At 43.2% G+C, this 11,950-nt stretch overlaps 1 protein-coding gene across 1 annotated transcript; it reads right to left on the bottom strand.

Annotated features, from left to right (window-relative positions):
* Positions 1-5,880: 5,880 nt before the first annotated feature.
* On the bottom strand, positions 5,881-8,146 carry LOC121367333. Its single transcript, XM_041491436.1, has 2 exons — positions 7,178-8,146; positions 5,881-6,272 (listed from the first exon to the last, which is right to left on the bottom strand). Exons 1-2 carry the CDS (start codon positions 8,051-8,053, stop codon positions 6,249-6,251), a joined length of 900 nt encoding a protein of 299 aa, XP_041347370.1. The 5' UTR covers positions 8,054-8,146; the 3' UTR covers positions 5,881-6,248.
* Between the last annotated feature and the right edge of the window lie 3,804 nt (positions 8,147-11,950).

The following is an 11,950-nucleotide window of genomic DNA, read 5'->3' as shown; positions in this document are numbered from 1 at the left end:
TTTGACGCGCGGTTGGCCATGGGTGTGAAGTGAAAGTTTAGCAGTACAACCCTGGAACTGTGCTACTCCTTTGAAGCTATAGGGGTGGGACATAGCTCAGTGGTAAAACCCTCATGTGACGCGCGGTTGGCCATGGGTGTGAAGTGAAAGTTTAGCAGTACAACCCTGGAACTGTGCTACTCCTTTGAAGCTATAGGGGTGGGACATAGCTCAGTGGTAAAACCCTCGTTTGACGCGCGGTTGGCCATGGGTGTGAAGTGAAAGTTTAGCAGTACAACCCTGGAACTGTGCTACTCCTTTGAAGCTATAGGGGTGGGACATAGCTCAGTGGTAAACCCTCATGTGACGCGCGGTTGGCCATGGGTGTGAAGTGAAAGTTTAGCAGTACAACCCTGGAACTGTGCTACTCCTTTGAAGCTATAGGGGTGGGACATAGCTCAGTGGTAAAACCCTCGTTTGACGCGCGGTTGGCCATGGGTGTGAAGTGAAAGTTTAGCAGTACAACCCTGGAACTGTGCTACTCCTTTGAAGCTATAGGGGTGGGACATAGCTCAGTGGTAAAACCCTCATGTGACGCGCGGTTGGCCATGGGTGTGAAGTGAAAGTTTAGCAGGACAACCCTGGAACTGTGCTACTCCTTTGAAGCTATAGGGGTGGGACATAGCTCAATGGTAAAACCCTCGTTTGACGCGCGGTTGGCCATGGGTGTGAAGTGAAAGTTTAGCAGTACAACCCTGGAACTGTGCTACTCCTTTGAAGCTATAGGGGTGGGACATAGCTCAGTGGTAAAACCCTCGTTTGACGCGCGGTTGGCCATGGGTGTGAAGTGAAAGTTTAGCAGTACAACCCTGGAACTGTGCTACTCCTTTGAAGCTATAGGGGTGGGACATAGCTCAGTGGTAAAACCCTCATGTGACGCGCGGTTGGCCATGGGTGTGAAGTGAAAGTTTAGCAGTACAACCCTGGAACTGTGCTACTCCTTTGAAGCTATAGGGGTGGGACATAGCTCAGTGGTAAAACCCTCGTTTGACGCGCGGTTGGCCATGGGTGTGAAGTGAAAGTTTAGCAGTACAACCCTGGAACTGTGCTACTCCTTTGAAGCTATAGGGGTGGGACATAGCTCAGTGGTAAAACCCTCGTTTGACGCGCGGTTGGCCATGGGTGTGAAGTGAAAGTTTAGCAGTACAACCCTGGAACTGTGCTACTCCTTTGAAGCTATAGGGGTGGGACATAGCTCAGTGGTAAAACCCTCGTTTGACGCGCGGTTGGCCATGGGTGTGAAGTGAAAGTTTAGCAGTACAACCCTGGAACTGTGCTACTCCTTTGAAGCTATAGGGGTGGGACATAGCTCAGTGGTAAAACCCTCGTTTGACGCGCGGTTGGCCATGGGTGTGAAGTGAAAGTTTAGCAGTACAACCCTGGAACTGTGCTACTCCTTTGAAGCTATAGGGGTGGGACATAGCTCAGTGGTAAAACCCTCATGTGATGCGCGGTTGGCCATGGGTGTGAAGTGAAAGTTTAGCAGTACAACCCTGGAACTGTGCTACTCCTTTGAAGCTATAGGGGTGGGACATAGCTCAGTGGTAAAACCCTCGTTTGACGCGCGGTTGGCCATGGGTGTGAAGTGAAAGTTTAGCAGTACAACCCTGGAACTGTGCTACTCCTTTGAAGCTATAGGGGTGGGACATAGCTCAGTGGTAAAACCCTCGTTTGACGCGCGGTTGGCCATGGGTGTGAAGTGAAAGTTTAGCAGTACAACCCTGGAACTGTGCTACTCCTTTGAAGCTATAGGGGTGGGACATAGCTCAGTGGTAAAACCCTCGTTTGACGCGCGGTTGGCCATGGGTGTGAAGTGAAAGTTTAGCAGTACAACCCTGGAACTGTGCTACTCCTTTGAAGCTATAGGGGTGGGACATAGCTCAGTGGTAAAACCCTCATGTGACGCGCGGTTGGCCATGGGTGTGAAGTGAAAGTTTAGCAGTACAACCCTGGAACTGTGCTACTCCTTTGAAGCTATAGGGGTGGGACATAGCTCAGTGGTAAAACCCTCGTTTGACGCGCGGTTGGCCATGGGTGTGAAGTGAAAGTTTAGCAGTACAACCCTGGAACTGTGCTACTCCTTTGAAGCTATAGGGGTGGGACATAGCTCAGTGGTAAAACCCTCATGTGACGCGCGGTTGGCCATGGGTGTGAAGTGAAAGTTTAGCAGTACAACCCTGGAACTGTGCTACTCCTTTGAAGCTATAGGGGTGGGACATAGCTCAGTGGTAAAACCCTCGTTTGACGCGCGGTTGGCCATGGGTGTGAAGTGAAAGTTTAGCAGTACAACCCTGGAACTGTGCTACTCCTTTGAAGCTATAGGGGTGGGACATAGCTCAGTGGTAAAACCCTCGTTTGACGCGCGGTTGGCCATGGGTGTGAAGTGAAAGTTTAGCAGTACAACCCTGGAACTGTGCTACTCCTTTGAAGCTATAGGGGTGGGACATAGCTCAGTGGTAAAACCCTCATGTGACGCGCGGTTGGCCATGGGTGTGAAGTGAAAGTTTAGCAGTACAACCCTGGAACTGTGCTACTCCTTTGAAGCTATAGGGGTGGGACATAGCTCAGTGGTAAAACCCTCGTTTGACGCGCGGTTGGCCATGGGTGTGAAGTGAAAGTTTAGCAGTACAACCCTGGAACTGTGCTACTCCTTTGAAGCTATAGGGGTGGGACATAGCTCAGTGGTAAAACCCTCGTTTGACGCGCGGTTGGTCCATGATTGATCCCCGTCGATGGGCCCTTAGGGCTATTTCGTGTTCCAGCCAGTACACCCAGACTGGTTTATCAAAGGTGGTGGTATGTGCTATCCTGTCTGTGTGATGGTGCATGTAAAACATCCCTTGCTACTAAAGGAAAAATGTAGCAGGTTTTCTCTCTAAGACTACATTTGTATATGTCTAAATTACCAAATGTTTGACATCCAATAGCTGATGATTAATAAATCAATGTTTTCTAGTTGTGATGTTAAACAAAACAAACTTATTCAAGTTATATTTTTAAAATTTTGTTTTGACTTGATGCAGATCTATGTCGCTATCTTGCTTTGAGCATTTCTACCTTGCTGATATCTATGTCACTGCCTGTCGGTGGTCATGCATGTGATGTCAGATGCTGTTCAAATGTAAACTGGAAGTTACTTGGGATTTTAAAAAATTTAAATGTTTAATTCAAGATGCTGATCATTCTGAATGTGGGCGGAAAAGGGAGAATTAAAAAAAAAAAAAAATCTTATGTTACGAAAAGTGTAAAAGTTATATCTATTAAAAGTTCAACAATTATTCTGAAAATAGATGTTTTAAAAATTCCTTGCCAACTTACTGTCCTGCACAGATTGCATTCCCTACTAACCTGATATCACATGTCAAAAGTTAGTTTCCTAGTGACCTGGTATAAGAATCAAAATTAATTTCTTCGAGACTGGTATATAATCAAACGTTTTTTAATAAGTATGTAGAATTGCTTGTCACATTAAACCACCACTGATCTTACCTCTACTGTCTGCACTGGCATGCGATCTTACCTCTACTGTCTGCACTGGCATGCGATCTTACCTCTACTGTCTGCACTTGCATGTGATCTTACCTCTACTGTCTACACCGGCATGTGATCTTACCTCTACTGTCTGCACCGGCATGTGATCTTACCTCTACTGTCTACACCGGCATGTGATCTTACCTCTACTGTCTACACCGGCATGTGATCTTACCTCTACTGTACGCACTGGCATGCGATCTTACCTCTACTGTCTACACTGGCATGCGATCTTACCTCTACTGTCTGCCAGTTGTCATCTTTTAGACAATGACGGCAGTACCCCAGTAATTAGAACACCAAAGAATGTGTTATGAAATAATTGCGCCTTTTTGAAGGCTTAATAAACAATGAACCACACCTGTTGTAACGGGTGTAAGTAGCAAGATAAATCAGATTATTATATGTATGTGTTCATACCTGCATTGCATCATAAATTCAGAGCCCTGTTTCATATGATTTTAATCAATAAAATAATGTTATTTATTCTACTTGTTGTTTTATATGCGTTCTGGTTTGAACACATATTTTGATTGTAGTCAAATGTTAATATCCCACTTTCAAAAGTCTCACTGACGACCTGTCGTATTTTGTTTATCGTGAGTTTGATTGGTTTCTTCGAAATGCAAACATCTTTCACGTTTATACCAATCACAAAAACAAGCATTACTTAGCAGTGTTCTAGCTAGGATTTGAGGAGGGCAGGGTGCTCACTTATTATTAGGGCACTTTCTGCGGGAATAATTGTTTATGAAGGCAGTAATTTATATACCATAACCGAAGAAAAAACCGACCCAAACACCTAACAAAATATTCAAATTATGGATTTAATGCTAATTAATAATATAGGGTTGATAAGTAATTCAACAGTTGTATGGATGCACTGCTGGACATACACTGGTCAGTTTCATAGTTATCATCTTTGGGTTGTTACATACACAAAACAAAATTAACAAAATTCTGAGGTATTTATATACAACTTAGCACCATGCAACATGAATAGGGACACACAACTGATCTGTTTATTTCAAAGATTGCAACATCTTCTGTTTTTTACACTTAGGAACTTCTCTGTTGTCTTATTCAGCAGTGTTTCAACGTGAATGAATTTCCAGATAAGTTTCATTTTAAGTAACTTGCTTACAGTTGGAACATTTAGTTTGCTCCTTCTGTCTGTTTTCATCATTTCAACTGAGAAAACACTATTTCACATTCAGCACTGCTCAAAGGCAGAGTTAGTGCTACAGACACCAGCTTGGCTAGCAGTGGATACATTGCCTGTACGTAGTTCACTTTTATCAGGACCCAAAATCACTTTTCCAATCCCTGGGAGAGTCTTATCAAATGTGCTGGATGACATCAATGAAAGAAAATTTGTCCTCTCCATTAGAAGGTTCTATTCCAAGCATGTTGAAGTGAACAGCAAGAGCTTCCATCTCCATTTCTCCATACAATGCAGAAACATCCTCATCCAGTGAAGACACATCCAATATTGCCAAAGAATTGACTATATCGCTATCCTGAAATCTGATAAAATAACTGGAAAATTTATAACTCACAATACATATTCAATTGAACTTACTTTTTTTCTGCATCATTTTAATGCATCATTTTAATGATAACAATTTATTTAGGCAAATATTTGTAACTATTAATATATTAACAGTGTACCTGCCAACTTTTAAATTTTTATTATTATTATTATTTTAATCTTTAAAAAAAAAAAAAAATTGTATTAAAATGCAAAATATATTGACAACTAAATCTACCGAGAGTTTATGGTGATTTTTATTAAATTGTTTTATTATTTTTGCTTTTGTTATAACAAATGTGTCTATCATTGTATAAAAGTAATTAATGTCGAGATAAAATACACAACACGAAGGAATCATATTACATATTTATTACAGACTTCAATTTTATATACATGTTACCTACTACATATTACTTGCCCTCATATTTACTTTATGTACAGGTGAAAACACCCCCCCACCCCACCCCCCCCCAAAACCTCTTAATGTTTTGGATAAACCCTGGCCGCAGCTATTACCTATAACAGAACCCCCTGGGGACATACTGACTGCCCTCACTAGAGAGTATGTGGCAAGTCAGCGAGCCAAGGTTCCCAATCTGTTAACTGCCCCCCCTAATTAACCTGCCCCCTCGGCAAACGTAGGTGGGCTAAACTCGCCTTCGGCCCCAAAGGTCGAGCGTATCTAATTAACCTGCCCCCTCGGCAATCGTAGGTGGGCTGAAAAACTCCCCTTCGGCCCCGAAGGTGGAGCGGATCCCTCGGGCAGTCTCGTTTACCCTTTTCCGAGCTTTGTCCACCTGCTTTGGATGTTCCGCTCCATGCCAGTAGAGGCGCGGCAACATATTCGACCAAATGATCCTTACAGAGGGAAGTAGTGACCTCAGTCGCAAAACTGAACAAGTAATCTCCTGGATAAGGACACTGTTTTTTACCGTAACCATATCATTGGACCCCAGTTGCAAGATCATGGAATTAGGTGGGATTTGATGTTGCAACTTGCCCAAGATAAACTGATCCAACTGCGACCACCGCATTCCCCTATTCCCATACCATTTTACGCATATACCCGCCTGTTGTAACCCTAGGTTACCTCCACCTGGTCTGGTTTGCGCCTGGATTCCCGCCCAATGTACAATTGACGATCCTATAATCCACACTTCATGCCTACCTACAATCAATAAATTTACATTGATAAATTACTTATGGGGAAAACCGAATATACCTTTTGTAAGCCCCTGAACGCCAACGGCCCCACAGCTTGATGGTTTCCTCGGGTACACCCCTTGCCGCCGCCTCCGTTGCCGCTCCTATTCTAAAACTATGTGATTTGTAACATTGGCCGTTGCTATTTATAAACTGTAATGTCCGTTTGAGAATGGAGTTAAACTGGTATCTGGTTACAGATACCTCATTGTAATGGGTCAGCAGCTGGGGAGAACCGGTCTTATTTCTTGACTGCAAATATTTGTATACCCCCAGAACTGGACAGATGTTCTCATTTTTGAATCTTTCCAGATACAGTAAATAGCCGTTACCCCTTTGGTCATTCTTAGATTTTCTTATGAGAAGCTTTACCCGATATGGCAGATGTTCCCCCAGTCTGAAAATTAAACTAACATCATGTACCCCAACAGCCCTGTTTGAATTGTCACCTCGTGTAGCAGATGTTATTTCCCCCACACGTAGGAATGCGAAAAAGGCCAACTTAAAAGCTGTTGCAAAGAGCTCAGTCTCGAACTGAGACGAACAAATATGTGATAATGCTGCCACGATCTTCTCTAAGACTGGCAAAGTGATGGGGCTTCGTACATCCAGTCTAGTATTCCCCCTACTAAATCCCTCCAGGAGCTTTGAAATTACAAAGTGCTTTGTCGGGTCCCCATACCCATTTAATCTATGCCAGTTACTTAATCCGCTAATGTAGGTTCGAAGGTACTGGCCATAATGGAGACAAATTAAATTGCAGTCGAAACTTTTCTAGCCGCTTCTCTGCAGTTTTGTAGGTGTTCCATGTCTGGCTTGCCATAGAATTTTTTAAAAGCCTATTTGCCTCTGCTGTCAAAGTTGCCAAACCTGTGGAGGTATCTTGGCGGGAATCCAGTCGGCTTCTGGTGTCAGCTTCCGGAACTTGTCCCACTGACAACGAGAAATAGCATCTGCTATTACATTCTTTTTTCCCGCAATGTGTACGGCTATTAACAAAATGTTCTTTCGCAAAGTTATCAGGACCAATTTCCTTAATAATGTCATTACCATGGCACATTTAAACGTTTTCTTATTGATCACAACTACTACTGCCTCATTGTCAATGTGAAATAGCAACTTTTTGTTCTGCAGCCTGTTGCCCCAAATTGTTACTGCTACAACCACTGGGAACAGTTCCAAAAATGTTATGTTTCGAAGCAGCCCCATTTTCCACCATTCCGTAGGCCAAGATCCATATGCCCAATGACCCCGGAAGTAAACACCAAATCCCTTTTCTCTCCCTCCCGCACTATCAGTGAAAAATTCCAGCGAGTCACTACTTGTCCAGAACAAATCAGGCATGACAGTGACCCCATTGTAGTATTTCAAGAAGCCTAACCATAGGTCCAAGTCAGCCTTGATACCTTGAGTAACCCGGATATTGTGGTGTGGTTTTGTAACCCCTCTTGTTGCATCAATCATGCGCCTAATAAAAGCCCGACCTGGTTTTACCACTTGGCATGCAAAGTTCAATGACCCAATTAATGACTGTAATGTTTTTAATGTGATTTTCTTTTTCTGTAAAATAGCAGTTATGAGTTGTGTCAAATCCCATAGTTTTCTCTCTGGTAGTCGTAAGACCATATTTTGTGTGTCTATTTCGATGCCCAGAAAAACCAAGAGTGTACTGGGGCCTTCAGTTTTCTCTACCGCGATTGGAACACCTAACCTGGAACATGCATTCTGAAAACTTTTCATTACCATGTGACATTCATTTGATCCCCTCCTGCCCGCAAAAAGAAAATCATCTAGGTAATGTAAAACCACTGGCGACTTGTGCACACACTGCTTTTCAACCTCCCACTGAATAAAGGTAGAACATTTCTCAAATATTGCGCAGCTGATTGACGCCCCCATAGGCAGACATTTGTCAAAGTAATATCTGCCGTCTATTTTAAAACCGAGAAGCTCAAAATCTCCTGGACTTACTGGTAGTAGCCGAAATGCAGATTTTATATCAGATTTTCCTAGCAAGGCTCCCTTTCCTAGCATCTGAATTTTTTGCACTGCCTCATCGATGTTTGCATAATGCACAGAACAAAATTTAGGGTCGATGTAGTCGTACTGATGCTGCATTGGGATATGACAGGTGGTGGATAACTCTAAAATCTCCATCATTTTTTGGAACTAACCCCAGAGGTGAAATTCTCAAAGTTTTTATTGGACGCTCTGGAAATGGTCCTGCCACCCTACCTAATGAAATCTCTTTTTCAATTTTTACCCTAAGTATGTCAGGGGCCTGCGTTACACTTTTTAAATTATTTGCCTCTGTTGCCTCCCTTGGCCCCTGATATTTTAATGTAAAACCCTCTGTAAAGCCTTCTATCAATTCCTGTGCTGCTATCTTATCTGGATAATCTTGTAACTGCTGAGCCAAATTATTTGTGTGAATCGGGGATTTTCCTAATGTGTAAAGGTCCTTACAGCTTACACTGCATAGCTGGGTGGCGTCCACCACATTTTCCGCATAAGTGCATGAACTTGCACCTGGCAAAGGAACATTTTCCTTTGTTGAACCCCCAGCATGTTTTGACCCCACTCCCGACGGGGCTAGTCCCTTGGGTTGCCCGAAAGGGCTGGTTGGACTGCCCGCTGGTGCTTGCCTGGCCCACTCCCATTTGCCTAACACCCCCGACACCTGACATGCATAGAAGCCACAGCTCGTTATCAATAACCCCCCATGAATTTTCTGGGTGTCTAGCCTTTTTTATCCGAAATTGTTCGTCGTACCACGGCCAAGACGAACTTCTATTAGCCAACATCATTACGTCCCTCATGTATTTCAACAACTGTTGAGCCTCCTGGGAGCTCCGTTCCAACAGCACACTCATGAAAATCATGAATGCCGATATCCATGCAATTATGGACGTAAATGACCCGGTTTTAGCCTGGTTCTTTATGACCAGCTTCCCCCCCTCAAAAAACAAGCTCGCCTACACCCCCTTGACTGGCTTCCATTTCCTGAGTGGACTTGTTAAACAAGCACAAATCTACATATTGCCCTTCCCAAATTTTTTCCCTTAATTTTTGGGGAATGTGTATCCCGATCCCGTCAAATACACTTACATGGGGGACAACCTCGATCGCAGGAACCTCAACATGGGGCAAAAAAACAGACTCACCCGTTGTCCCATGTCGGCCGGTGCCAGTTTCAAACTGGATGGAAGTTTCCCCGCCCCGGGCTCTTCGATCCACCTCGATCCGTTCTTCCTCTCTCATGCTTTGCCCGTCATCTCGTTGTTCTTCCCGAAACCTTGGTGCGCCGTCATCTTTTTCTGTCCTCCTTTGTCCCTCAATTTCGATCCGTGCTTCACGCGGCTCCGAAGTCGATCGATATCGCGCCGGCTGGGCGATCCTCCTCTTCGCTCTCCCGGTAGTTGCTTGAACAGCCACTTTTCTTTTCTTATTACCTGGCATGATGCTAGATGGTCTTGTTTCACTCTGGATGGCGTTCGATTAATTCGTGATAAATTTTAAAAACTAGCTGTCGTGATGGCTGATCGATGGGAGAGACTGATATTTCTATGTGTTGCGCTTATATAGCTAGTATCAATCTATGCATTTAAAGTTATCTCCCTTAGTTTGAAAGGGGGCGCTTTTTATTGGGTCTCAACCCCTAGTTAACTTTAACGTAGATATATTTTTCTGCCATTAAATGGGATTATTTGGTATTACAAATAATCTGTCATAAGTGTAAGTTAGTTGATGTAGACCGGAGGTCAGCCATATGTTGAAAAAAGAAGAGAGAAAAAACAACAACAAACAAGCAAACAAATAAACCACCCAACAATACTAACATTGAATTTGTAATAAAAGCCTGTTTGCATCAAATAAACCACCCAACAATACTAACATTTGATTTGTAATAAAAGCCTGTTTGCATCAAATATTTAAGAAAGTCATATATTTCTATAACTATACAAATATTAATTCAGCATCGGATGTAAATTGTCGTAAAAAAAATAAAAAAATGGACACTTACTTTGATCCAAAGGAAATTTTTTGGCACGATCCAGCCGCTTTCTGTAACGCTGTCAGTTTCCTTTCTCGTGTTGGCATGGTTAAACAACATTTTGTGTAAAAAGTATTGGTATTTGTAACTTTTATAACTTGTTTTCATAATAATTGAAAATAACCAATTTCCGACATCAGGGGAGCTAACTCGTAAATTAGCTAGACTTGCCACAGTTCAAATTGAACACCGAAAAATGGAATGGCCGTTAAAAAAAAAGAAGAAAAAAAAGGCAGGGCGGCAACAGTCGGGGCAGGGCGGCACAAAATATGGGCAGGGCGCGCCGCCCTCCTATTTACTGCTAGCTAGAACACTGCTTAGCCTTGCTTTTACAGATGTCTTACACATAGTCCAAACGTTTTGGTTAATATGACGTTTTATTTACGTTGGTATTTTTCTTATTAATATATCGCAAGAACCGTAACTCTGGACGAACTCTGTCTACATCGGCATTCTGTCTAAACTGGCATATTTTATCGGTCCCTAGTGAATCTGGTTTAGACAGAAAGAGAAATGTTTTATTTAATGATGCACTCAACACATTTTATTTACGGTGATATGGCATCAGACATATGGTTAGGACCACACAGATATTGAGAGACGAAACTACACTTTTCGATTAGGTCACGGTCACGGTCAAAGTGTTTTACGTGCACATTCAGAACAAGCTGTTGTAGTGCACGCCTGTCGTGGGCACAAGAGCCGGCCTTGGCCGGCTCCTCCGTCCATGACAGGAAAGGTGGGGGGGGGGGGGGAGGAGGGACCGCCTACACTGGCAGGTGCAAGGGAGCACCAGCAGCCCGATTGAATCGGTAGCAGGTGGGAGGGGTGGTGGTGGTGCTATGGAATTTGCATGGAGCTGTTAGTGCCAAAGAGAAAAGGTGTGCATTTTTGTTGAGGAAAATTTGTGTATGGCTGAGAGGATGTCTGGTCTAGTGGATTTGTTAGTTTGGAGAGATTGAATGGAGCTAAGGCTATCTGAAAAGATAACGCTTTTGGGATATTGCTTGTTTTTAATCCAGATTAGTGCCTCGTCAATTCTGCTGTATAGACTGAAAGATTGTTTGACAGCCTGGCGTATTTAACTAGTTTAGAATGTTTAGATAATTTGTCTTCTACTACTGCGAAGCCAACTCTGCCATTATCTGGATTTTTTGAGCCGTCCGTGTAGACATGGATATGCTCTGGATAGTTTTCGTTAGCTGCGGCTTCAAACTTTTTTGAAGGGTGGGAAAGGCGTTTCGTCGGTAGCTTTTTTAATTAGGTATGGAGTGTGGCAGTCCACTGGTTGGTTGGGGTGGTAGAGGGCCACCGGCGTGTTATCAATTCCTACCTCTATTTCAAGTTTACTAGCCCTAGTGGCAAATGAGTCATTAAGTTTACTATTAGATTTAAATTCCAGTCCCAGTTTAGCTATGATGGGAGTAAGTTCCTGAACTGGATGATCTAGGTTAAGCGAATGAATTTTAAGATAATAATTAAGATGTTGGATACTGCGGCAGTATTTGAGTGGCATGATGTTGAATTCTACCTCTAGACTTTGGCCACTAGTATTAGCTGGAACTTTAGCTATTGTTCTTAGTGCTTGA

Source organism: Gigantopelta aegis, chromosome 3, assembly GCF_016097555.1.
Source record: "Gigantopelta aegis isolate Gae_Host chromosome 3, Gae_host_genome, whole genome shotgun sequence".
NCBI classification, from domain to species: Eukaryota; Metazoa; Mollusca; class Gastropoda; order Neomphalida; family Peltospiridae; genus Gigantopelta; species Gigantopelta aegis.
This window is presented reverse-complemented; position numbering and strand designations above follow the sequence as displayed.

Coding starts and splice junctions, on each gene's coding strand:
- LOC121367333 (XM_041491436.1), bottom strand. CDS start 8,053: ATGGTAATGAAAAGTTTTCAGAATGCATGTTCCAGGTTAGGTGTTCCA. Junction 6,273..7,177: donor CCGCCAAGATACCTCCACAG/GTTTGGCAACTT, acceptor TATTGATTGTAG/GTAGGCATGAAGTGTGGATT.